Consider the following 27,928-nt stretch of genomic DNA (forward strand, 5'->3'; position numbering starts at 1 on the left):
GTGATTGCAACTTATAAAACCAAAGGCAATAAATGAGAAAAACAACTCTGAAAGGAGTTTCAGATTCCATATTGATCACTAGGCTCCTTCAGTAGGAAATTGCAATTCAGTACTTTCACGTGGTTTAAAACATAGTCTCAAAAATATCGACCACCTCGAGGTCATTGTACATATACCCAACCAGGTTATATGCCTGTGTGGGAAGAAAGCTTATTCAATATTAATATGGATATTTAATAATATTTGAATAATTGAGTATTAATATATTAATATGTACTATTAATATAATATTACTGTTGAATAATATCAATATTGAACAAGCTTATTCAATGTTAAGAATAGTTTATTTAACCCATGATTTTCCCTGGAGCACACATTTCATTTCTCTACATGGCGTGCCTCGGTTCTTGTCTTAAATCTTTTGAAAGGGGGCACACTGACATTCGTCTTCTTTAGAAAAGGCAGCTGAGAACTGAGCTTCGGTGATTTATTTAAAATGTGTTTATTTCGCTCGGCTCAGCGACCCCGTATATTGGGGTCATCAAACACGTATAATTGGACCGCCAAAGTGAGCCTCCAAATGTAATGAAGGGTCTTATTAATTTGAGGTTAGTGGTGGCGGAGAAGCCCTTTCTCTGGGCTGACCGCTGGCCAGGGGCGTGCGGAGCAGGACGATGTGTGACCCCCCCCCGTCCCCCTCTCCGCGGCCATGACGGTACAGCCGCTCTCACGGGCGCCCATGGCCGAGGGGAGGGGCCGGCCCCGGGCAGCGGCCGATTGGCTGATTCGCCGCGGGAGGGGCGGGCCGCCAGTCGCGCACCGAGCCGCCATTGGCTCTCGCCTCACGGCGGGCGCCGCCGATTGGCGCGGCTCCCTGCCCGTCTCCCGCGCCCCCACGCGCGCTCGGCTCGGCCGCGCCGCGATTGGCCGGGACGCGGCGGCGCGGCGCGAGCGGCGGCACCTGCTCCCGCTCGCGTTCCCGCAGCCCCGGGAGCGGCGGGGGCGCCGCGCGCTTGCGCGGCCGGGGATGCGCCGGGAACATCGGCCCGGCCCCGCTCCCGCTCCCCGCTCCCCATCCTCATCCCGCCGCCGGTGACCGCCCGCCGCGGATCGGAGGACGCCGGGAGCGCCGGTAACCGCCCGCCGCGGGGCTAGGAGCGCCGGCAGCGCCCGGGGAGGGAGAGTGGCGTCGCGGTGCGTCGCGGTGCTTGGTAACGAGGGCGGCGGCGGCGGGAGGTGCGTGTGGGCCCCGTGTGGCGAGGGGAGGGGGCGGCGGTGGGTCCCTGGCCCCACCCCGCTCCCCTCGGCCCTCACGGCCGGCGGCGGGTCCCGAGGGTGGGTTCGGGGAGCGCGGTGATCCCCCCGCGGGGGTGGGTTTGGGGCCTCGGGGGCCCCGCCGGGCACGGGGAGCGCGGCCCCGCAGCGCCTGCGGCCCTCGCTCTCCCTGCCAGCTGTCCCGAAAAGCGGGTTCGTGCTGGGCGATGTCTGAACACCGAGCGGCCGCTCGGTTGACCCGAACTTATTTTTCTAAAATTTTTTTTAATTTTTTTAATTTTTTTTTTTTTAATTGGAAAGTAACGCCTTCCTGAAGGTTTTAGCAGCAAAACACCTCGAGCGGGCACCTCCAGGAGCACAGCATTGCAGCGGGAGTAGCTGCTGAGTTACACATTGGGCACCCAGTCCAGTACGGTGTGTTTGGCGCTTCGGCAATCGAGGGAGGGAAGTACGGCTTTCACAGCAAACAAAGGGAGAAATAAAAAGCTGTGTAAGAATTCTTGAGTGCTTTTCACGGAGCAGTTGCAGCTGGATGTTGTCTTCGGTCAGGTCGATGCCAGTGCAGCAGTTTGGGGGAGGTAATAAGGCAGCACGTGGTTATGGATGGAAGAAGATGTGGGGGGAAAAAAACCCTCCACTTTTGTAGCCCTGGATGGAATTGCTGTTTGGCCGTGGGGAAAGCCCATGTGTTGATACTCCATGCAGGAGCTTTAAATCTTGGAGTGAGAGAGACTGCTAATGGCTGGCTTATTCCCTTTCTGCTTGAGAATGCAGAGCTCTGAGAGTTGCATGAAAAAGGCATGACCCTCTTCAAAGTCCAAAGAAAAGTTATTAATAACTATTAATAATCTAAAAGATCCTGATCTCTGTTTAGTTCTGCATAAAATGGAGCAATGGTGCCACTACCTTAATGGCATGTGTAGAATGTGCAGCAGGTCACAGTGCAGAGGTCTGAAGGTTGATGTGCTCGCACCATCCAACCATCTGTGGAAATCAAATCATTCAGGTGGGAAGGGACCCCAGGAGGTGTCTACTGTGGCACGGGCAGCCCTGAGGCCAGTTCAGCTTGCTCTGAGCTTTGTGTGGTCTGTGTGGAAGACCCCAAAGACTGAGCCTGGGCAGCCTGTGCTACTGCTTGCCTGCCTTATGGGGGAAAAAATTCTAATATCCAGTCAGAATATGTTTTCAGTTTATGTCTGTTGTCTTTCTTAAATATTAGTATGTGTCTCAGAAACACCAGCTCGTTACTTGAGGTGCAATGTTCTGCTGATGTTGCAGCACTGTTGCTGATCCCAAGAGCAGTAGTACTGCTGGCTCAGATGTCCCTTCTGATGTGCGGCAGTGCTGTTCTTACCCATGGTAAACAGTGACCAAGCTATACAAAAATTTAAGTTTAAAATTACAGGTCTGGCAGAATTGTCAAGGTGTTTATCTAGAGAAAGATGAATATTAGCTGCCCATCCCAAAAGGAGAGATTGGGAATCCTGATTTGGAGGTGCAATTATTCCAGGATAGATTTCTGTGTCTCAGTTTCTATGAATGCAGATTTTCTATCCAGTTCTCTCATGGGTCATACAGAACTGTTGGCTCAGCTGGTCAGAGCATGGTGCTAATAATGCCAAGGGTGTGGGTTTGATCCCTATATGGGCCATTCATTTAAGAGTTGGATTTGATGATCCTTGTGGGTCTCTTCCAACTCATAATATTCCGTGATTCTGTAAAATGCTGGCAAGATTTATGGTTTTTCAATTATCTGTTTGCTGTAGCTGGCTGAAGGACAGTTTGGAAGTCACTGGTCTTTGGTGTTTAGGCAAAACTGCCAGTAAACATGTATGGGGTTTGTGTGAGAGCCATAGTCTAGGATAACTTGCTTTGTTCTGCTGAGGAAGTTTTAACAGTGAGGATCCTTCTGGCTTGGTTTTACTGTCTCCTTGAAGAAAGAGTAAGAAAAGTTTTTCATAGATCTTCATGTGTTAATTAAGAAAGTTCAGTAGGTTTTAAAGACCATTAAATGTGTAGTGTGAAATTCTATTTTGAGACCACAAATTCTTGATTTATTTTACATTCTAAGACTGTAATGCTGGCAGAGTTCACAAAAACAAAGGATGTGATGGGATTGTTTAAAACCATCTTTGCCTGGCAATTGAGCGATGACTGCAGTTGGTCTTGATAATGCATTTTGGTGTTTCTGGGATTATTTTAGAAGTGTATCAAAAGGTCAAAGGTTAAAATGAGCCTTCTCTTCTTGAAGGAAGAAGTAAGAGATCTAATTGAAGACTGAATGAAATTAGGATAAAGTCCTAGGCTAGGACCAGGAAATAGTGATAAGACTCGGCGTGAACAAAGTGAAAGCATCAGGAGTTTTGGAAGGGAGCTGTGTAGAAAGGTGAGTATTAGTCTGATTTCTTGGATGCCCTTGTTATTCTATGGATGGAACAAAAGTGGATGGGACTAATTACAGTAAAATTACAGCTATGTAAGTGAAAAACATTTTGGATTATGCACAATATACACCTGTAATGTATTGACAAAGAAAGGTGTATCTCTTCACCTGCTTTAGGAAGAGAGGAGAGACCACCTGCATGACAAACTAGCTAAAGGTAGGCAAGCTTTATACTAAAAAAGCAAGTCTGATGCCTGGTTAATATATGACACTGTAGGTAGGAGCTAAGGAGTCCCAGAAGGTATTGATATGAAATTCTTTGACTGTTTTTATCCTAATATAATCGTTAAGAAACACAACAATGAAGGTGGTACAACAAAGTGTGACACCCTCCAGGCAAAGTTGTTCAAAATATACCATCAAATTCAGTGTTCACCATGATAAACTGAATTACTTTCAATCTTCAGGGCAAGATTATTTTAAGTGCTAGAATTGGCCCAGGAGGTCTATGAATTAACAATATCTGTAGTTTTTAACTAAAATTCTAAAAAATCAAATACAAAAACCACAGTAAAGTTTGCAGATAACTGTTGAAATGTATCACTATGGTAATAACTGAGAAAAGAAGGAACCACAGACCTGCCATCCTCAAGCAAGGTTAGAAAGTTGCCACAAGGAATGGCAGGGATTATGGATAATAGTGTGGGGCAAAAAAAGAATGGTAATGTGGTTAATGTAGTTTTGTGGAAAATAAGTGTTAGTCCCAAAAAGAGAGGCTTTTGATTATTTCCCAATATTGACCTAATACTAGTGTGTAAAATATTTCTGTATGGTACTCCTGGATTTTGGCTCTAAATATAATCAGTGCAGTCAATATTAATTTCATAGGTCTTATTTTTTTCCTTATTCCTTTTTTCTTTTTGGATATTTGTAGCACAGTCATGCTGGGATGTGAGTTTTTTTAGCCCTGATACTGTTTGATCTCTATATGTGTGGCTCAATAGAACTTGCAGGTGTTAAAAAATGAATGATGAATAACTATTGGTGCAACTCTAATGTTTGAATTGCTTAGCAAATCTGATAAACCCAGGAAGGAAGAAAGAGACTCACACTTCCAGTATAAGGTAGTATCTAGAATTGCTGGGATATTCAGAGTTGTAGTGGTAAACAATTTAATCTCTAAAGGATGATGATTTAAGTGAGATGGTGGCTGCTATCTCAGGGGCAGAAAGCACCTCAGCAGCAGAGTATTCAGTATGACCAGTAGTGGCTAAAGGTAACGTACTGTTTGAAAATGTCGTACAATAGCAAGTTAAATATCAGTATTTGTCTTTATTTTTAAGCTTACTGTGAATAGAATTAATAAGAACCAAAGGATAAACACCTTTCCAGAGGTATCTAGAATCTGTCTTTGTTCTGTTTCCATATTCAGACAAAAAACAATTTTGGAAAGAGGTGTTTTTTGCAAGACCTTTGAGGAAACTTGCATAGGTATGTCCTTGACAATGCACTGCTCCAAACCACTGGATACTCCAACATAAATGTGAATTTGTATGTCTTACAGATGTGAAGCAAAAAATACAGGGCAACAACGTGTTCTTTTTCACAGCAGATCACATGGAAAGGCTGGGGCAGTTGTCTGCTGTTGACATTCATACTTACACAGATTAAAGGTTTTCAGGTTTCCCTGAAATTAGAAATGTATTTGTATTTAAGCTTGAACTTCTGCTTTAACTAACTTAAACTTTAAAATCATTGGAAAATTTTGAAACAGAAAATATTTTCTGAAACAATCTTATACTTTCTTTGGACACTTAACAGCTGGAGTTGATATAAGCTCTGCACTCATCTAAACATAGTCATTGGAAAAAGAGGCAAATAGAAATGTGTAATTCTGGCAGTGGATAATAATACATCCTAAACCTAACGATTTTATTTGCCCTAATGAAAGGGATGTTACTTATTGCTACATTGTAGAGACTGATTCAAATTGGTTACTTGTTCAGATTGTTAAAGAATGGGAAAATAAAAGCAATCTCACATAATTCTTAAAAAAACATATATACTGCAGTCAAATTCTTGCTAAATTTGGCAAGGTAAGGGAACAGGCTACAAGCACTTCCATAGGGACAATGAGAAGTAAAAGAGAGTCTGAGTCAGGGCTTTGTAGTAAAAACAAAATTCAAATTAAGAAATAGCACTTTCCTAAAATATTATAGTGACAACTCTTTCTGATAGTTGTTTCCTATTGTTTTAATGTGGTTTTTTCTCTTGTAGATAAAGTCTGGGGTAAAATTAAAATAGTATTGGTAATATCCTTGCAAAAATATTTAAAATTTAAAACTTTCAGTTCTTCAGATAACCAAGATGCACTTCCAGTGGGACTGGCTGTGCTTGGGTGTCCTGCTAATTAGCTCAGTGACTGCAGAAACTGAAAATGAAGAAAATCTGGATGCAGATGTTGAAGTGGAGGATTTTGACATGCAGTCCCAAGAAACTGAGATTGACAGAGATAAACCTTCCATAGAGGTAAGATTACAGAAGTCTTCAGTTAAGTCTGGTTAAATACAAGATGCATAGTTATAACTATGAGAAATTGGTGGACAAATATATTTTAAAAAGACTAAATTAAAATGCAGTTGACAACTGAGTGGGTGTCAAACCCAGCAGTCTTTCAGTTGCTGTGTGTGACATGTAGGGCCAACTTAAAGAATGATTCTCTTATGCCAAAGTGTAAAATCTCCTGCCTGTGATGGATAGTCAAGAAAAAGGTTTTACTTCAATCTAGATACAGAACCTTTTGATGCAAGTCCTAACATGCTTTTTCTAGAGAAGAAAGCAGAAAGTATATTTCAGAAAGCATCTGAAATTTTGACTTTCGACCAGTTTCTGGATTTCATCAGTCACAGCTGCTTTTTGTCACTGTCTTTATTCTCAGAAAGTCTTCCTTTTGTTATGCTGTACTTCAAAATAGATGCAAATAGCTGTAGGCAATATTAATAACTTATTTTTTCAACTCTCTGTGGTGTAGCCCAGTTGTAATGTGCTGAGTAGAAAGGAAAAATGAAGAACGGAAAACATGGATAGAAAGAAACAGGGAGGAAGCAGAGAACTGGTGCAAGCTCAGTAAATTTTCTGGGGTTTTGTTATACATAAGATGTAACCAAGGTTTAGTTATGAGCTTTGAACAACTTATAAAATTCACAGTTGTGAAATTGTTCAGTGTTCAAGGGATGCACCCAAAGTATTGAAATAGGGGTGGGGAGGAAGGGGTTTTATGCTGCTAGGTATTTCTAATGAACAAAATCTGTTGTTCTGCCTGGGTGGATTACTTCTGGAGGTATGATAGTGTGTTTCAAATGAAAAATTGTAATTTATGTTAGAACATGTATCTGTACTCATCTCTTAGGTTGTGTACCAGACTCCAACGCCAACTGGGGAAGTGTATTTTACAGAAACCTTTGATGGAGGATTGTCTGGGTAAGCTTATGCCTTAAAAGGATAAACTTTTACTTTCATCAGTTTAAATTACAGTGGCAGGACTTATTTTGTATTCAGTTTTTGACTAGTATCCTTATAAAAATTAATTGTTACAGGGGTTAGAATTGGGTAGGCTGTTAATACTTGCTCAAGATACATCAGAATGTTAAGATGGACCTTTGCCATTTCAGATATGTTGCTATTTTTTTGTGTGTTTTAAGGAAGCTTTTAATAAACTCTGGGTTTGTGGACATTAAGAAAAATAATATGAAGATTTAGCCAGTTGAGTTTAACTAGCTGAAAGGTGAAGTGCATAGCACTTTAGTAGCATTACACTTCAGTGCATTACACTTCAGTAGCAAGCCCTTTCTTCCTTTTCACATGATCTTAGGTATGTGTAAAAAGGCAGCACCTTCACCATTATAGATAAAATCTCTATTGGAAAAGACTTTTAAAGCAGATTTTTATTAATTTATTTTATTGCTTCCCATGCTCAAGAGGAGTTAAGTATTTATGAGACTACTGAAGTGTTCCTAGGTAGTCCTTACTGTAATTAAATTTTAGAACAATATTCAGGTTTATCTCAACAATTCTCAAGCCAGAATTTTTTGTCTTGTCTGTATCTTGGAAGTGTTTTTACAACAGGGTGGCAATGTTGGGTGTAATTGCTGCTGAGTGACTTGTGACGTTCAATGAAATTCTGTTTTGTGACCTGCAGTCAGTTGCCACCAATGCACTGTCAATAAAAAAGAATGTAATTATTACTTCCTATTTCTGGAATAGACTTACTACTTTTAGTTGGAAAACAATTTGGCATTCAGTCCTCTTTTTATCAGAGATGTAAAGGGTGTAAAATCTCAAGGACAAGTCAAATGCTTACCATGTAAATGTGGTCTATATGATCCCTGAGTTCTCTTTTTTTAAAATGAAAAAAGAGTCAAGCCAGGTCAGCATGCTGTCACTGGCCTGAGATAAGTGATTGTGCATCCAGGTAGAATCTGAATATGGTTGCAATCTCTTCAGTAAGAGCTGGTGTAATATTGGAGTACTTTCTTGCTATGAGAACAGCTTTTAAAATATGATGGAAGTCTCTGTTTCTAATGAAAAATCAAGTCTTATTATTGGCATTTTTTCCCTCTACACTTTGATGCTGTTGAGCACCAGAGCTGTCTCTTGATTTGTGAAGAATCAATAAAAAAGGTGTTTTCATATGTTACTAAAATTGATGGAACAAAAACTAACTCCTGGGAAGAGCCAGGTCAAGGTGAAAGGAGATGCCGTGTGGTATCTTCATTTGGTAGAACTTAAAGCTGCCAGTTTTTTGCTTCCTGTGGGAAAACTGAGATCCAACTATTGTTGGAGTGAGATTATACATCATGAGACATATCTACTGAGGGTGCATGATTTGGACTGTAGACAAAATAACGTGGTAGCAGACACCAGTAACTTTTGTAGGATTGAATCTTACTCCCTTTTTCCAATTGTTTCTGAACTGTTCTCTTCTGTAGAGTTACAGGCCACTGAACATTAGTCTGTTATTACTCACATTATGTTCTTTCATATTTTCTTCTTTTCTTACATATTTAGACCAAAGAGAGAAGAAAAATAAGTTAGCAAGCTCCAGTCTTCAGTTTATCGCTTGTCTTAGTGATGTGGTCACTTCTAAATATTAAGTGCAAAGGCAGTACCCAAGATGACAGGAAAAATTGTTAAATAGAAGAGGTAATAATGGTTAAAAAAATGAAACAAACCACTGAAAACCTTGATTAACAAATGCAGAGGCTTAACTGGGATACTCAAATGATAGCATTCATCCTAATTTCTAGCTTTTTGAGATCTGTTCAAAGATTAGCTTGTCTTCCTACTAAATCTAATATTCAGAGCTTTAGCTACAACGCTTGGGATTTTTTGGTCTAACTGTACATAATTTACATAAAAGTAACATATATGGAAGAAAGATTTATAAAAAGTAAGCAGCATGTTACCTTTCTCCCCTAAAATTGTGGAAAAGCCAGCACGTAAATTGACTGGGTAAATCACCAGAATTGAGTAGCTTTTTTGGGAATGGCTCTTGCAAATCTTTTGTGTGACTTGTAGAGATGTTTTATTTCCTCATTGGTCTCTGTCCTGGTACGCCAAGGATCTAGTTTGCTATTTATACTGGGAAGTTTTTCCAGCACTTCTGTTAACAGTGAACAAACGTGACTGAAATTCCAGCAGAAAAGATAAAGTATTCATCCCTGAAATACTCCATGCAGACAATAGTTCAGAATGAATGAAAATAGTTCTTTACAGAATTAATGGTGAGAATGTAGTATTGTAGTTGATACAATGAAGAGTTCAGCAACACTGTTGGCCCAAGATATTCCTGTGCATGGCTCAGGGTAGAACCACTGTATGTCCACATGGGGGTGGACTGCCCTGTTCCTTTTTTTCTTCTCCAAATGAACACTTTGTGTGTAGACTGTACATGTCTTTTTGGTAACCTCAGTTTGATAAGCTGATTGCCTTGCTCATACTATCAAGTTGATCAGGAGTGTGTTTACCCTGTTGGATCCTCTGTGTGCAGAACACTTGGAATCTGTTCAGTGTATAGTTGCAGTTGTCATTTAGACACTTACCATTCCCTTTTGTCCTCTGCTATGCAGGTGTATTGTTGCTGTCAGATAAAGTAAAGGTTGCTTTGGATGATTTTTTTTCTTTCCTTGTCATAGTGAAGGTTTTATACTTGAAACTTGCTGTTTTCCCTGTATTTTGTACATTGTATGCTGACATAATATTCTTACGTTCTGCCAAACTCAGCTTGTATATAAAACTGAAGTCTATTCAGAATTAAATAACTCAGGAATTGAATTACTTTAGAGTTTTAATTGTATATTCCTTTGCATTTTTAGGAAATATTTTGAAATGCCACATCAGACTAATCTACTTATGATTTTTCTTTTCATGTTCTTTGAAGTACACACAGTTCCATGATGCTGACTGTCAAAATCATTATCACAGGTTCACACCCTAGAAGCAAAAGCTGTTTTTCCCGTGCTTGTTAAATAATAGAGCTTTGCATAGATTGTTCAGTGACCAGTACACTTTTTGTTTTAGGTGGGTGTTGTCTAAAACTAAGAAAGAAGACATAGATGATAACATTGCTAAATATGATGGTGAGCACTTTTAATGTTTACCTCCATTGTATGGTTTGTCATGTTTTGTTGCTCTTTGAGAAATAACTACCCTTTACACAGAACTTATCTTTGAAAATCTAGACAAGACAGGTCAAAAATATTAGTTTTTATAATGACCGTTACCCTGAAACTGAGATACCAAATGTTGCTCGTCCTCACACTTGGTGTGAGGATAACTTTTTTGGTCATCCCAGCAATCTATTGCAATGGATGACACCAGAATACACTCTGGCATCTGAATATTCAGTAGCGATTGTTTATGAATATTGCTTCTTGAGAACTGTCTCCTTTGAAATTGTGTCAGGGAGATTTACCACTTCAATGTCAGCTGTTAAACAGGTTTCTAAAGCAGCATGTTCCATCTTGCTCTGTCTCTCCAACTGATTCCTGGGTTGGTCTCTTGGTGTAGCCTTTGAAACAAGAAAGTTAAACGGAATGATGTTTTTCTTTAAAATACTTCTTCAGATTGCCTGTGCTTGAATATAGGGCTGTCCAGTGGTTCTTGTCCAGTTTAGCCTTACAGTCGTCTAAGATAAATTTGGAAAGCAATCATGAAAAGGTTGTTTTGCTGGTTTAATTATTGGAGTTTGCACTTGACTTGTCACTTCCTAGTCTATAACTGGCTGCTTAAATGTAATTCTAGGCTGTTTGACAGATGTGTGATCTGTGGCCATAATTTTGGAGTCCAAATTTATTTAATTCAAGAGGGAGTGGAGAGAACGGAAAAGGTTTCTGCTACAAAAGAAAAATATTTCCTACTGTTCTTATGTCAAATGAAATCAGTTAATGTGAATAGAAAGTGGTAAGCAAACATAACTTGCAGAACTTCAGTGAGCAGAACAGATGTTTTTAGGTTTAGCAGTTACCAGAAATAACTGGTAAAATTAAGAATTTGCAGAGGAGATATCCATACAGATGAGATGCTTATGAGAACTGATGTCTCCCTGATTACTCAGCCTCATATTAGATAGAAATTGTCTTTAATGTCAGAAAGTTGTTTTTGGTTGAAGTCACTCAGAAAATTCAACATTTAATAAAGTCAGTGGTAAAAACACATTTTGGAACTATTTTCCCATCATTTGTTTTTTCAGGCTTGTTGTTTTGCCCAGTGTTATTGCTTGGCCTTAGTTTCCATGAAGGAACACTATTGAAGAGGAGGGAATTTTCCTCTCTCCTGTTTAGCAAAATAGAAGAAACTAAGAATTTTTTTTTGATGTACATACCTGCCCTTCCTTAACAACTCTGCACATATTGCACTTCAGTTGAATAAAAGTAAATAGCTGTTTCATTGGCATTTCATAATTTTATGAATCTTCTCTAAAATACATGCTGAAGAACTCATGACCTTTTTTTTTCCTTTTGACATTGACACAGGCATTTTTCAGATTACAGTGAATTGTAAAAGTAGTTTTTTTGTGCTGTGTTCATTCCTGGAAAAAAACCCAATGAATCTTGTGCTGGTAATCTGTGAGAAAATATAACTGCCCTTTCAGAAATCTTATTCTTTGAATATTGGCCAGATGTGTATTCAATTGTATCTCTCCCAAACTTGGAGAATATATAAGTATATAACCTATTTTTAAAGCTGCAGGCGTATTTGTTTGTCTTTAAGATCAAACCTGATAATTCTTGGAAAGACTTTGGAGGGAATTTGATCTGCCCTGTGATTAGATTTGACCCAAAAGATTCTAATTCTGTATAAGCAGAACAGAAAGAATGATGCAGGTCTCTGGCTTACGCAGTGCCTTGTGACTGATGCTTTTTATGTGATGATGGTAGGAGTAAATCTAAAATCTGGAGAAATATTTTATGTTCCTCTAGCTATTATAGAGTTCTACAGTCTAAAGATACAGATCTACAGCACTTCAGTTTTCTTGTAGATTTCTGTAAATTTGAGAAGAGCAAGAAATAATATCTTTGACATCAGATGTCAAGATTTTTTCCCTGCTTGGACTAATAGTCTTTATTCCTTAACTCTTTGCTTTCAACAAGGCTGTGATTTCTTCGGCCTGCATTGTTTTTCAAAGACTCTGTGTGTCTGTGTTTTAGGAAGATGGGAAGTAGAAGAGCTGAAAGAAAACACAGTGCCTGGAGACAGAGGATTAGTGTTAAAATCAGTGGCAAAGCATCATGCAATATCAGCAATGCTAACAAAACCATTTATTTTTGATGATAAACCTTTGATTGTTCAGTAAGTAATGCCTCTGATTTTTTACTTTTATTATTAAAATCCTTAAGTTAAGAAAATAATGTGAACCTCTATAAAACAATACTGATTTCCATATAGCATTGACCTGTCGTATCCAGAGCTATTAGAATTGTAAATGTGATTGATTGATTAATTAATTAAGATTGTAGTATACGTGTTAAAAAGTGATATTTAGACTATTTTGAAATAATTTTGGACAGAAATCTAATATTTGCTTACATGGAAGTGTTTTGACAGTAGTGACTAATACGGAGTTTTATGTATTCATAATTAGAATGGCAGATTAGAAGTTAATTTGCATTTTTCTCACACTTGGAATTTTTTTTTTTTAACTTTCTCTTTGCCCAGGTATGAAGTGAATTTTCAAAAAGGCATTGACTGTGGTGGTGCATATATTAAACTTCTCTCCAGTAGTGATGACTTGAATCTGGTATGTCCTCTTGCTTAACATTTGCTATCAGTTGTTCATTTGAGGAACAGCTTGGTTCTCCCTGAGCGATGTCTTATATCCGGGACAAAGGACTTCTGTATCTGTGTATTAGTAGAAGCCATAGGATCTTAACTCATAACTTCTGAAACAGTTATTTTACTGCAGAGCACAAGCAGGTTATTCCAAATATGGAAAACATATAAGTAGTTAAAAGGTACTGACATAACTCAACAGATTAATGCAACATACTCTGAAGGTGAATAACTATATCTGATATTTTCAGGGCTGTTTGTTGCTGTTACTTAATGTGGAAAGGAAAAAAAAGCACTGATAAAATACTGGATATTAAAATCCTGGCTTTTATCTTTATTAGAAAATAAAGTTGTTACGAAGAACAGTAACTAGTTCCGCTTCCATTTTTAGTATAATGTTTGTAGAGGGACACAGATACTTGGGTGTTTTGATTTGTGGCAGGCATCTAAATAAATACATTCATCTTTGAAGAGACTAAAAGAGTTAGTCCATTCCCTGAGAACAGAGAGCACTCAGGAAGTCAAGAGGAACTAATCAGTTCCTTTCATGATTTTCCCTACCACTTTTCATTTATCTTTTAGAAAAAGGTAACTGTGCTGTATGCCAAGGAAAAGAACTACTGAAAATTGCTTCATGAAATGTCCAGTATAACACATGCTCAGCTTTCTTGCTTCTACAGGAATACTTTTTTGACAGAACACCTTACACTATTATGTTTGGACCAGATAAATGTGGAGAAGATTACAAACTACACTTTATCTTCAGACATAAGAATCCTAAAACTGGAGAATATGATGAAAAGCATGCTGAACGTCCTGATGTAGACCTAAAAAAGTTCTATTTGGACAAGAAGACACATCTATATACTCTTGGTATTGTTTAATTCTTACAAGTTTAAATTGGAAAGGAGAAATTAAAATTTTTTTTCTGTCTGCTGAAGCTTTGTAATTGAGTCTGCTTTTTTGTTTGTAATAGTCTGTTAATTGTGAAGGGTGATTGCTAAATGATTTAGCCTTAAATGACTTAATAACTGGGCTTAAATGATTTAATGACTGAGCTTAACTGCAGGACATAAAAGTGGCTTTCAGATGCTGCTGTTTAATATTCACATATAAGAAAAAGCATATCAGCCCTGGCCAGCCTTTAGCATAAAGAATTGATTAATGCCTTCAGTATTTGTTATGGTAAAAATATTTTTACTGAGGAAGATATTAAGACATACAACTGTCCAATATTCTAGGAAGGTGTCAGAGTTCACAGGAATTCAGTTAAACCTGCAGCATGTCACTCACCACCCTCCTCCACATGTTAAGAGCTCTCACAGACACCTGCAGTGTGCATGAAAAGATAGGTCAGCACATCCTCTGAAGGTGAATGAATGTGGGCTGGGTTTAATTCATGTGACAACTCTTCCTGTACCAATGAACAGTATAGCAGAGATAAAAGTTCAGTTCGTTTCCCCCCCTTTGTTTATTCTTCCTCAGAATTAGAAAATCAGAGAAGAATGGGCTAATCTGTGGCTGCAAATCTAGACAAATTAACTGTACTTACAAGCTTCCATGGACTAATAATAACAGTAGGCATGTTCATATGCTGTGCCATGGGTTTTTAAGATAGATTGCTGTAATGTGCCATAGCAAACTTTCACTTTTAGATAATAGGAATCTCATAGTAAAGGAATGCATGCATTCATGTATTTGGGCTGTTTGTTAGAAATTCAAGATACTTAAACTTGGATTGCATTTATTCTCTCATAATTGTTCAGATAGATTCCACAGAGCTGTGTAATTCTAATGTGACTGACAACAGAAGTCTAAAAATTAGTTCTTTGTATTTTATCTAAAGTTGATACAGGGTTTTCATGGGATATTTTAATACTGTTGAAAACTTTGGGCTGCAAGATCTTCGTTAGATATGAGACTGTTACTCTGGTTTTCATCACCCAACTTTAGAAAACTGTCATAAAAGTGGAATAGCATTTACTTTTACTTAATAATCTTTGTTGTGTTGAATGGAGAGTTGAATATACTAGTTGACCAGTGAGCCCATTTGTAAGTGCTTATTAGAAGTGGATCTGGATGCATCTGTTACCGTCTGACACTGCTCAGTTCTGTGACCTTGGCTTCTCAGTGACTCACACTTGCTGACATACTTAAACATTTGAAGAGACTTTTCTGTATTTGCAGTCTGGCATTTGAGAGAAATGGCTGTTAGAGGTTTGAATCCGAGAGAAAGAACTTCTTTGATCCTTCAGCTGTGTTACTGGCACAGTTCTTGTGTTTCCATGCTTTCAAGTGTGAGGTTGTAATTTAGTAGCAGAGATGCATTTGGGGGCAGAGATTTGACTTTCATTGTCTGTGCTATTTAAATAAAAACAGCAGAATTTTGGCCAAGTGGTAGGTTTTTGAAAAATCTCTTAGAATGTGTCTGGATGTGTTTCAGCAATTGAATTTTCTAGAAGTTTCATTCTGGGGGCCTGATGGTGGTTATACATCCCCTCAAGGGCAACTCTTTGTGTCCAGATTAAGTGAGGAGCCTGTCTCCTGCTCTGCTTGGGAGGATCCTGTTTGCTCTTATTTGACTAAGGCTGTGCTTATTATATAGCTTTGGTTAAAGATATTTATAAAATTAATGGCTTCCTTATTTCTTTAAAACAAATTTCTTCGATTTAGTGCTAAAACCAGATGATACATTTGAAATGTTAATCGACCAAACAGTTGTCAGTAAAGGAAGTCTTCTTGAGAATATGGTTCCTCCAGTAAACCCTTCCAAAGAAATAGAGGATCCTAGTGATAAGAAGCCTGATGATTGGGATGAGAGACCAAAAATACCTGATCCAAATGCTGTCAAACCAGATGACTGGTAAGGAGAATATTTTTTATCTCTACAATGCCTTTTACTTAGAGGTTATATATTTGAAAGATTTGACTGGTTTTATTTTGGGGTTTGCCAATGACAACTGGAATATGTTTCACTAAACGCACTGAAGTTTGAAAACATAACTGAGGTGAGTACAAGGATCTGGTCATCCTCTAAGGAGAGAAATAAAAAATGATTTTTGCTGATTTTGTGCCCTCTGTGGTTGCAATTAATAACCAAGATTGCTACACCTGAATAAGAAGCAGGTGTTTTTTCCACCATGTAGTCTTAATTTACATTCAGTGATTTTCACTTCCTTATGTGTGAACTGCTGTTCGTGCAGCAACTCAGGAAGAGTAGGGAAAAACCCAATGGGAAGACCTGACTGACACCTGCCAGTTCATGTCAGCAGTTTCTGTACTAAATAGTACTATGAAACAATGTAAATATAATTCAGGTATTTGTAAACAGATAATTGGATATCTAATTCTCATGGTCAGTGAGTCTAATTCTGTTGTGCCTTTGAAAATCATCCCTTTCATGCCAGTTACAGTCCTCTGAACAGAACATTGGTTCGAAGTCAGGCTGCTGTATTTTCTAACCTGAGTCTGTAATTGAAGGGATGAAGACGAACCTTCCAAAATAGAAGATCCTGATGCTGTTAAGCCTGAGGGATGGCTTGATGATGAACCAGAATATGTTCCAGACCCTAATGCAAAAAAACCAAAGGACTGGTAAGTTGGAATGTGTAAGGAATGGCCAAATATTTGTTGGTTTGTGGGACCGCTTCTATAAAAACATGAACATGTCCATTGCTTTTTGTTTTCTGAAGATATATTAGCAAAAACAGAATATGAATGACCCCTTTGAAAGAATTTACTACAGTTTAAGTTGATGTCTTGAAGTCATAATATAATAGGCTCCATGGGATCTCTAAGCATCCTAGGGAGAAGTGTTTCAAGCTGTCTGCAGATGCAGGAATGTAATTGAGGTCAGTCATGCTGTGGTAGTTATGAACATGTGACCTTTAAAAAAAAAGTGGAGCACTCCTTAAAAAAAGTGTTTATACTGTTGGGTAAAGGTCTGTGAGCTGGTCGGAGTTCTGAGGTTGTTATAGCAAAATGTGTATGGACCCAAACTTCAGACTGCCAGTGCTTTGGGCCTGTCTGATCTTAAAGCAGTTGTTTGTAATTTTATTTTTTTTTCTCTCTAGGGATGAAGAAATGGATGGGGAGTGGGAAGCCCCCCAGATCCCTAATCCAAAGTGTGAGACTGCACCTGGTTGTGGGCAGTGGGTGCGTCCCATGAAGAACAACCCAAGGTATAAAGGAAAATGGAGAGCACCTATGATAGATAATCCTAACTATCAGGTAATAGCGAAATTGTAGGTCATTGTTAAAAGGTACAGAGTTGAACAAGAGCAAAGTCAAAGTAGTATATTTATCTAGGCTTTTTTTACTGTATATTGATATTTTAGAATGAGTCTGAATAGCCTCACTAAACACTTTGAGATTTTTTTTTGCATGTAATTTGCTTTTTTTTTCCTTTAAGTAATGCTTTCTATATTAAAATAATTTATCTGTTCAAAGTTGCTTTTTGTACGATTTGCACTGGTACCATTTATTTAATATGCTCTGTAGAATTGTATTCTACGTTACATTGGGGCTTTAAATATGAGTGTTTTGAATAAACAATCTTTTTTATATTCAAAAATTAAGCCTTTCAGCAAGCAGGTTGAACTTACTAGTTCCATTTTAGAGGATGCATCAATTTTGGATAATTAAATTCCCTTCTTCCCCTCCAGACATAAGAGGTAATCGGTTGCATATTAAAGAGAGTTACTTTGTATTAGTTATGGCTGGGGAATACTTGAGTCTGATTTCTTTGAGCAAAACAAAATTTGCCTCTAATTTGCACAGATATCATAAGGCTGAAGTTTCCTTTCCTAGAATTTTCCCTACCACTTCTGGTAACAGTGTAGGTTAAACTTTACTGCTTGTCTTTTTAAATAATGCATTTAACATAGTTGTGAAGTTCTAATTATTTTAAAATTTCTTTCACAGCTTGTTTTTTTTGGTGAGCTATAGGTAATGTGGTTACATTTTTTTTCCATGAACAGGGAATCTGGAGCCCTCGGAAAATACCAAACCCAGACTATTTTGAAGATCTTCACCCATTCAAGATGACCACTGTCAGTGCTATTGGTTTAGAACTGTGGTCTATGACATCTGATATTTACTTTGATAACTTCATCATCTGTTCAGAAAAAGAAGTAGCAGATCACTGGGCAGCAGATGGCTGGGGCTTGAAGAAATTAGTAGCAAGTGCTAATGAGGTATAAACTTTACTATGTTCTTGATATCAGAAAGTAGTGAGGAAGCTGTACTGTTGGAAGAATTTTCTGTCAGTTAATGCTGACAGAATATTAATTTGTCTGCAATTAATAATCTTGCTGAGTAACTCTGATAGTTTGGCTTTTTACTTTTTCCAGATCAATATCTTCTTGAAATTAAAAGGGTACTACATTTTACTTAAACATTTGGTGAGCAATTGGCTTCATATTAAGTCTTCTGCTGTTCACAGTGATACTAGAAATTCAGTTTCTGACAGCCAATGAAAACTGAGTTAACTTGCACTCAAAGACCTTTTTTCCTTTTTTCTTTCCCCTCCCACTCCCATTTTTCCTTGTGGCTGTATCCATGATACATATTCTTTAGATGCTTCCCTGCTATGAGGAATGGATAAATAGTCCAGTGTTTATTTCTGTTTAATAATTTTAGGGCTTTGGCTGCTTACACGTGTATTATGCAGCTCTGAAAAGGTTGCATATATGTTTATGGAGCTGCATCTGTTGTTCTGTTTGTATGTGCATCCACATTTTGTTCTGCACTTAGCCAGCCAACACAGTTTTTCCTACATCTCTTCCCTATGCTGTGGGAAGGACCTGCCCTGCCACACAGGGATCATGAGCCCCTCTAGTGGCTGCCTGCCCTCCTGTTTCTGTCCAACAGTCCTCTGTTTTCTTTGACTCAGTGGCAAGAGCAGGCTGCAATTTTGGGAGAGAAATGATGGGTTGGTGGCAAATGTGGCCAATTCCTGACAGGTGCTGTTTGTCACAGCATGAGCAGGTAGCAACAGCATATCTGCCCATGCCATCAGGAAAGCCATCTCTTCCCCCAACCTTGTCTTTTTCCAAAATATTTGGGTTTATGTCTGAACCTTTATCTATACTTGTACACACAATGGCAAAAAAATTCCTTTGAGTCCCTTCTCTCCACTGTGTCTCTCAAACTTCCTTAGTTACTGATGTACCTTTTCCATAAGTCATTAAAAAGCAAAGGTAAAGAAGGGTTTCCTTTGGACAATATAAATGTATAGAGTATAATTCATAAACTTATTATTTATTTTCTTTAATACAGCCTGGTATGTTTAGTCAACTGGTGACTGCTGCAGAAGACCACCCATGGCTCTGGGTTCTTTACATCTTGACTTTAGCTCTCCCTGTTGGTCTAGGTGTATTGTTCTGCTGGCCAGCAAAGGTTAGAGAAATTTATTATATTTGTATTTGAGTTTATTCTTAATACTTTATTTGAAAACTCCCAGCATCTGTACAACAGTATGCACTTTTAATGTGCCATTGGTACTACTCAGCTTACAGTGGCTGTTGTGTTTAGTTTTTAATTTGAGTTGAAATGTAAATCGATTTTTAATTTGTTGTAGAAAACAGATGAATATGACTTCAAAAAAACTGATGTATCTAAGCAAATTAGAAAAGGGGAATTAAAACAAGAGAGAGAGGAGTTTGAAGATGATGAAATAGATGAAGAAAAAGAAAATGAAGATACAGCTGAAGATGGTAAGATGAGCGTGTCAGCTTGCAGTTTGGTTAAAGACATGAATAGAACTAGTTCATGGATTGCATTGCCAATAATTACAGCCAGTTATCTTAGAATATGTGAAATCTGCCTTGCTCTGAGTCTTTGTTTCCTCTTTGATAACCTCCAATGAGTGGCATCCCATGGCTTATAACTCTTTGATAAATACAAGCAGAAAGGAAGGCTCTGCTCAGTATTTTTTCACTTGCAAGAAATGAATGTGCTTCCAGCAGTCTTTTTTATCTTTGTAGACAGTGATGCATATTTTATTCCTTCTAAATATTTCATGTATTGAACACATTTTAATGGTTCAGATATAAGTACCTGAAGTGGTTAAAGTTACATCATTGTCTTTAAAATGTGCCTGGAATAGCTTTATGTCTTTAACATAAGTCTTTCTGCTTACTTCTCTGGGGGAGGGTTGTACCTTCAACTCTTCTGTTGATCACTATTTTTAGTTGCTTGTTAAAGCCTGAAAATACTTGAAATACTGAAGTTTGCTGCTTCCTTTGTGTTGCTTTTTAGCAACACATTGCAAAGGTCTGTCCTGCTGCCTAAGTGAGAAATCAATGATTCAGTAGGTTGAGCTGTACTTTGGCATCCAAGGGTAAATCATCTTGTGTTACTGTATCAAAGATTACTGGTACTGTTCAGCCATGGCTCTGATGTGCTGTTAGCATTTCCCTGAGTCTATATAATGAATAAAAACCAAATCACCTAATTTACAGTGTGTTATCTTGACTTTCATGAGAAAATTTTTAGCTTCAGAACTCTAGAAGGTTCTGCCTCTTACTTCATTCTTCCTTGATAAGAACAAAGTGACAAGTGACTGGCATGGATAATTAGAAACCGAGCAGACATTCTTGCTTGGCATTTTTTTCCCTTGGTACTGACATCACTTTGTATTACTGACTGAAACTTGGTGGGGTCTGTGTGTCTTTACACCACATTCTATGAGCGTTGATGGCTTCTGTCTGTATGACTTAGAAGTTCACTTAGCATCAGCCATTCCCATGCCAGTACTGACAGAATTAAGTGCATTGTTGTCCCAATGCTTGCCACCCCAAACTTAGTCCTGACTATCTGCCTCACTATTTGAGAGCCTAACCTAGGCATTTAGTTATTTTGTTATGCTATTCTTTACATTAGCATAAATTTTAGTATATAATTTCATCATTGTATCTTCCTGCACTTTCCTTTTGATCTTGCTCTACTCTACCTGGTCGTGGCTCCTGAATTACAGACTCTGTTTTAATTCTACCCAGTCTTGTTGCAGATCATAGATGTGGTTTGTACCTAATACACTGCTGTTGCAAGGCTGAGATACCTCAAGTCCAATATTCTTCTTTAAGACAGTTAATTTAATTTATTTAATTAATTACAACACATCAGTTAATAAATAGCATGTTAGAGTGTGTGTTTCAGTGTTAGAAATAAGGTTCAGGCAATTGCAGAGGAATGCTGTTTAGCTCCCACAACTTTTTAAAATTCTACTTGGAACAGCTGTTCTTGGTGTTGCAAAGGTAGGTTCTATTTTAGACCTTTATTTTTAGTTACTAAACTGAACACAGAGTAAAACTAACCTAGCTAGCTTTCGTATGACTATCCCAAGGTTTTCAAGTAAATTCTATGCTTCAGAGGGAAGGATTGCACTTTGCTGTCATATGACTTCAAGGTTTCTTTCTCTAAGAAGAATTGCTTAGCTTCCCTTAGCTTCCTGCTGCCTTTAACATTTGCAGGTTGAAAGCTTCCCTTTTTTTCTATCACTATCTTTCCATCTTTTGCCTCTTCTTATCTGCAAGCAGTAGAGAATTTGTCTTCTACCTCCTTTTCCTGATTCTTTTTGCTACAGAGAGAAGAGAAATGGAGGAGACAAAAAGAGAATTTTTGAAGGATACAAAGAAGATGGGAAGGGAGGCTTCTCTTTCAGGTACTGGGAAAGGGAAGTAATTTGGGCCAGGACTTGCAAATGATCTTTCCTATCTGGTTTCTTCCCTCTGCTTCCTTGTTGATGGTAGAACTTCAAGCTGGTGGATTCCAGCTTTCATCTGGTGCAGATGCGAGTTTCCTCTAAGATTTCTCCCTGTGGTATCTGTAGTCATAAATATTTTCTACTAGTCACTTTGGCTACTTATAATTTTTACAGTTCCTTTATTGTCATTATCTCCTCCTTTGTTTTTTGGAGTTGAAGGTAATGGGGTTTGAGCTGTTGAATACTGAGCGACTTGAGATCTACATTTTATCATGGGGCCACTAAAAAAAAAGAAAGAAGAGGGAAGTGTGGCACAATACCAAAGTTCAGAAACACTTGGAGATTTCTTTCACTCATTCTCCAGTGAGAATGAGTTGCTGGCAGATTACTTCTTGAAGGGGATTGTCCATGGGATTTACTGTTTTATTTTGTTCTGTGTTAATTTTTGTGACATTGCTAAAGAATGGTGTGTTCTTGACTTGTCTTCTTGTCTGCTTTGTCTCGAATTCCTTGCCTTCTAGAAAAATATTCCAGGAAGTAAAAGAATGTTGCCACAAAATGGAATTTCAGGACCACAGCCTGAACCTTATTTGTCAAGTTATACATTCATTTATATGAAATACTGTTTAAATTACTATTGGATTAAATTAAAATTAATAATTTTACATAGTATAGTTGTCCAGTTCTGGCTTTTACAGCTTCTGATGTCTGAAGTTTTTTTTGTTGTTTTGGGTTTTTTTCCCCTTCATCGAAATTAGTAGTTATGGGAAGAGCTGGATTTGCATAATTTACCATTTCTAATCTCTTCATTAGAATATGAGCAAAGGCTTTGCCAAGCTCCTCTGTTAAGAGCATATTTTTAGAACAGAAATCTTTGTCTACATCTTTCTTAAACCATGATCTGCATTTTTTGGTCATATTTCCCCTTTTCATAACAAATGTAGAGAGATACTATTGTAGACATGTACCAGGTATATTGACAGATGGGAAAATGGATTTCTTAGTTTATAACAGTTATGGAAGCTCTATTTATAGCTGTACTGCAAGTGAAGTTTTTTGGTACTTCTACAGAGTCTCAAATATTTTAATTGGAATTTCTAGGTTTTCACCACCAAGAATCAGGAGAGTCACATCTTATATGTGACTACCTCCTGAATTTATATGGATACTTTTGTTTCAGTTTTTACTGAGATGCAGCAGTAAGAATTGGGAGGTTGGGGTGGGTGGGTATTCTTTTGGTTTTTTCTTTCTTTTTTTTTCCCCCACACTGAAATAGTGCTTATGAGATGTAGGCATGACCTGAAAAGGCTAGAATTGAGCACTGCTTTGTTACTGTTTTTAGCTGAGTCACTGGCAGCCTGTCAAGTTGTAGACTCCAATGTGTATCCTTTCTATCAGATTTTAGGTGTCTTGTTTACTCATGATAGAAAGTATTTCAAAGGGTACTAGTGCACTAACAGTGCAAGCTGGACATACCTTGAGTGATCTAAGGGGAGTACAGTCCTCTTCTGACTAGTTTCTGCATTGCAATAATACATAAGAGGGGAGGAAGTACTGGGCTGCTTATCCCTCAACCAAAACAGAAGAATTGCCAGAAGAATTCCCTGCTGAAAACGGGAGTTGCCTTAAGATGTCGGTGTCTCCCTTGCTGGATGACTGATAACTGCAATATTGTACTTTCCTGTCTAAGTCAGAATTTAGTCAAATTTGGGATGCCTGAGTTGTCCTATTTTGGACTCTGGTCTCCAAACTGTCCAATACAATACTTGGATTTTAAGTGAAGTAAATCAAGTCCTTTTAGTCAGTAACAAGTCTGAAGAGAGTAGGAGCTATTGTGAAAAGAGGTGAAGGTGGAGGTGTTAAAATTGATTATTAAATTTGAAAATGATCACTTTCTACTAATTCATGAGAATTCTACTCACTCTGTCCCACAGATGTTTTTATGGGTTATTCTAAACAAGCAGTTCATTCTAAGACTGAAATTGGCTTATTTTCCTTACTAGTGTGTCTGGATATAGTGCATTTTTAATACAGTTCTGATTACTAAGTAAAATTAACTTCTTTTGCAGAAGATGAGGGTGAAGGTGGTGAAGATCTTGATGATGATGAAGAAGAAAATGAAGTTGCAGATGAGGAAGAAAATGAAGTTGCAGATGCAAGTCAAGAAGAAGGTGGTATGTCAAATAAATCTGATTCAGAAGATGAGGTAAGTTGGTGGGTTTTTCCCTATTTTCTCCTTGCCCTTATCTGACATCGTACTTCTAACTAAGCCCAGTTACCTGCAACAAGGGGTTTTCTTCTCTTGAGCCATAAAACAAATACTAAGGTGGAAATGTGTTTTCATTTGAGTTTGACACCTCAAATGCTCTGTATAAATACAGGTATAGTACAGAAGTGATCGTGCAGATCTCAAAACATGAAATGTTTTTACAGGAGTGTAGTTTTTAACAGGTTATTAAATGAATTGCTAGTCTTGAAAATTTAGATGTCAGTCTTTATTGTGCTACTTAATTGATGGAACATGTGCTTCTAACAGAATAGCCTTTTTGTGAGACCTAGAAAAACCTTAAGCTTTCAGCTGTCTTTTGGTTTTTTGGATTCCAAAATAAAGCAAAATGACCACACTCTTTTTCAATTCAGCACCTGCAGTTTCATTTTTCTTGTGCAGATTAATCCAGTCACCCAGATAATCTACAAAATGTTTTTCATAAAATAACACTGTAGAATGGAATTTGTTTGTGCTTTACTTGCTCATCAGTCAGCTACTCATTATCCTTTATTTAGAAACTGGTGTGTCTGAAATGCCTTAGATCCACCCATTGGTCACGTTGTGCTTGTCATTCCCTAAATGAGTCCCTTCCCAGATTAGGGGAGTTGTCTAATGTAATGTAATGTTAACTCCTTTTCATGGAAAACTCCTCTAGGAAACTGGACCTTGCATGAGGTTGCATTGTTTCAGGACTAAAATTTTTCATCAGTTACCCCTTATTCAGTACTTCTTCTTCCTGTAGGAAGTTTGTTTTTTTTTTTCCTTGTACATTTACCTAGAAATACAGTATCTGATGAACCCTATTAGGAGTCAAGGACTCTTTGTGAAAGTAGCAATAAGATCTGAATGTGTCCGTGCCATTACACAGTAGCACAGTGAGGCCACAGCTTGCTTCTGTCATGAGTTAGCTGGTGACCTAGTTGGGAGGCATCATGTACACCACGTCTTCCTCACTCAGGTTGGCCCACATTCTGTGAGCTGTTCCTTCTGAATGAGGTGCTTGCCATTAGGTGATGCAGGGAAGTGAGGAAGCAATGCATTGTCTGAGAATGGAGTTCACACTGGAAAGGCTTTTTATGTTCCTCTGTAAGCTTATTCCTTTTGAACTGGGATCACCACATCTGATTTAAGAACAGCTTGCTTTATTTGCAGCTCTCCAAAGGGGACGGTTAGAATGTTTTAAATGCTTCCTGCTTCAGAAGTGGAAATTAAAATTAGCATAAGATGCCCTTTGAGGAACTTGCTAAATTAATTTAAAAGTCACGACTTTTAAACCAGTGACTACATGGGCAACCCCAAATTTCTGACATCTGTTTAGATGTCTTCTACCCACTTTGTTTATCAATAGGTTGGTATTGTTGAAAAATATGTCCTGTCACTTCAGTGTTGCATTTAGTGATAACATGACTGGGAGGTTTAGGTGGAGTAATAAAGTAGCATGCCAGCTTCAATAATTAAAGTAAGTTTAAAATTCTAATGCTGACTTTCATTTTTCTTTTTCAGAAGAAAGAAGCTGATGAGGGTACAGGAGATCACCCGCTGAGATCCGTGCGCAAAAGAAGAGTACGAAAGGACTGAGTTATTTCCAGCTGGTATTTGCAGGTCTAGATAACAGTAGCTTCTGGTGTGCCACTCCAGTGGGCCTGACAGCATGCAAGTTGCTGAGCTTTAAAGGAAAAAGGGGAACTCACTGCTACTTAACCTCCTGTTTTAATCCTCTGACCTCTTTAACCATCCCGAACTTCCTCGATTCCCTTTTTCTCCTTAAAGGAGAAACACTATCTGTGAGGAGTTAGCTGGTGTTTCCAACTGAAAATAAAAGTGAAATTACAAGTTGGCCAACTGATTTTTAGGTGAAGATTCTTAAGATTTGAAGTTTCTAAGAAAATTAGTATTAGTTGGAGATAAACTTGCTCTAAATATTTTTTTTAAATGAATAAATTATAATACTTTTGCGGCTCTAGCACAAAATTAGCTGTTTACAGTTTTCAGCTAAAAGAGGATGACAGTGTAGATGTAGCATCTATAGCAGTTCTCATTGCTATGAGAAAAGGTATTTTTTTCTGTGCAGAGCTAAATGCAATAATTGTTTTTGTATGATGATTTTGTGCTAGCAACAATTTTTATTGTAAATTATTTATTTTAGTTGATCTTGTTACATGGGTGGTCACCTGTTCACTTTAGGCATTGGTTACAGTAACTTATTTTTAAGAGATATTTTAAAATAGAATACTCATAGAACAAGTGGTAATTGATGTGACTTGTTTTACTTTTGAATGCAGATAGCAGATCTGCAGAAGTGATATACAGATGATTTTTTCAAACTTTTATAGTTCTCATGTTCCAAGCCAGAGTGGTATAACCTCTGTTTATAGAATATTTGCTAAGTGTATATTGCCACCTAAAAATATTTAATAATTCTTCCTTAATATGAAATTTACTAATATAGATAAGAATTTTTGATGGTTAAGTTTTTTAAAGATGTGAGTAACTCGGGCATTCTCATAATGTAGTTGAAATAAACTGCATATTGTAAAAGAAACTTTGTTTTGTTAAAGTTCAGCTGTATATTAAAAAAAAAAAACAATAAAAATTCAGTCACCAGAAACCTCTTGCTGCTTGACAGCTGCCTGTAGAAGTAGTGGACTATAAGGTGCTACCAAAAGCAGTTATACATTGTAAACAAGCAGAAATACATTAATTCATAAGGATTCTAACCGATTTTCTTGTGCCTGACAAGAATTTAGTTCACATAAAAAAAGGAGTATTTTCACAGCAGTTTCCATGGAAGTCTCTTAAGAAATGAATGCTTACTTAACCCTAATGAAAAAGGCAGTGTCCTCAAGTGCTTGTTCTGAAGTGCTAAGAAGTTAATTATATTGGACTCTTATTTAGTGCCAACTACATGGAAAGGTCTCAGAGTTTTTTGTTTGGTTTGGGGCTTTTTGTGTCGTTAAGTGCAAGCTCCCACCTCTTTATTTAGGGTCTACATGCAGAAGGTAAGAAGTGAAGACTCCAGATTACTCCACAGCAATAGATAGTTGTTATCAGTGTAGTATCCTGCTAGTAACAGCTACTGTAAGCTGTCAGGGAGCATTTCAGCTCTCCTACTGAAAGGATGATCTCTGAGTCTGATAAGAGTCCTTTGGAATTGTTACAGCATTTGGGTATGGTTCTGGGGTTGGGTTTGGCTTTTTTGTTTTGGGGTTTTGGAGGGTTTTTTCCTTTGATATGATATAGTTACTGTAGTTTCTTTGATGTGATTTAGTTACTCCAGGGATTGGTCACCCCACAGGGGATGCTAGTCCTCCCTTGGGATTTTGAACTTAAGGTTCCCATAAAGTCTTGATTAATGCCCCATCAACATCTTTGCTTGTACCTCGCTTTAGTAAAAAAGGAGCCATTTATTATGGGTAAAAGGGTTACCCACTGCTCAGTGGATACCCATAGCTCAAGGGTGCTGTTTGCAGTAATACTGACTCTGTAAGGCCTCTCTCACTTTAATACTGACTTAATTACTTTGATCACCTAGAACCTGGAGATGGAAGACACCCTCCTGCTCATCAGCTTACTTGGATCTAGTCTTATGCTACTAATTAGGGGAGAAATATCAGAGCTTTGGGGATTTGAGGCTCTAAGTGTACAAAACCAGGCAGAAGGGGAACCTCCCCTGTCCACTGGTACTTGTAACGTTGAGATTTCACCCACAGTTCCTGTGCATCACCCATTTATTTCTGAACAGGTATTTCAGGAAAAATACTTGATCTTGCTATCACGGCTGCTTGAAAGAGCTTTAAATTAACAAGGTGATGATTTTCAATTCCAGGGTGCCTTACTATTTTAAATATCAGTCATCCTTGGAACTCCATGAGTATCAGATCTCCACACTGCACTCCCACCGGCTACACTGTAGCTTCATTAAAGATCTTACTGAGGATGCCAGATAACCAGACTGAACACTGTC

General features: G+C 38.1%; 1 protein-coding gene across 13 annotated transcripts; it reads left to right on the forward strand.

Moving 5' to 3' along the window:
* Nucleotides 1-1,018: 1,018 nt before the first annotated feature.
* CLGN (calmegin) lies at nt 1,019-26,572 on the forward strand. Of its 13 annotated transcripts, none has more exons than XM_064651588.1 (18): nt 1,019-1,132; nt 1,592-1,853; nt 3,527-3,661; nt 6,009-6,187; nt 7,068-7,138; nt 10,238-10,296; nt 12,367-12,508; nt 12,875-12,956; nt 13,669-13,861; nt 15,662-15,851; nt 16,469-16,582; nt 17,062-17,218; nt 17,968-18,183; nt 19,268-19,387; nt 19,569-19,704; nt 21,576-21,653; nt 23,765-23,901; nt 25,468-26,572. In XM_064651588.1, the coding sequence occupies exons 4-18, from the start codon at nt 6,026-6,028 to the stop codon at nt 25,540-25,542; spliced, it is 1,932 nt and encodes a 643-aa protein (XP_064507658.1). In that variant the 5' UTR covers nt 1,019-1,132; nt 1,592-1,853; nt 3,527-3,661; nt 6,009-6,025; the 3' UTR covers nt 25,543-26,572. The 13 variants fall into 13 exon arrangements, with proteins under 13 accessions (XP_064507658.1, XP_064507662.1, XP_064507654.1 ...); XM_064651584.1 differs by having other exon boundaries at nt 1,041-1,132; nt 1,576-1,853; XM_064651593.1 differs by having other exon boundaries at nt 1,041-1,132; nt 1,576-1,853; nt 23,768-23,901.
* Nucleotides 26,573-27,928: the final 1,356 nt, after the last annotated feature.

Source organism: Pseudopipra pipra, chromosome 4, assembly GCF_036250125.1.
Source record: "Pseudopipra pipra isolate bDixPip1 chromosome 4, bDixPip1.hap1, whole genome shotgun sequence".
Taxonomy (NCBI): Eukaryota; Metazoa; Chordata; class Aves; order Passeriformes; family Pipridae; genus Pseudopipra; species Pseudopipra pipra.

What these genes read in the sequence shown, in the direction of transcription:
- CLGN (XM_064651588.1), top strand. Translation starts at nt 6,026, where the DNA reads ATGCACTTCCAGTGGGACTGGCTGTGCTTGGGTGTCCTGCTAATTAGC. An exon ending in GTAGTGATGACTTGAATCTG is followed by an intron (nt 12,957 to 13,668) that starts GTATGTCCTCTT and finishes TTGCTTCTACAG; the next exon opens with GAATACTTTTTTGACAGAAC. An exon ending in AAGGGAGGCTTCTCTTTCAG is followed by an intron (nt 21,654 to 23,764) that starts GTACTGGGAAAG and finishes CTTCTTTTGCAG; the next exon opens with AAGATGAGGGTGAAGGTGGT.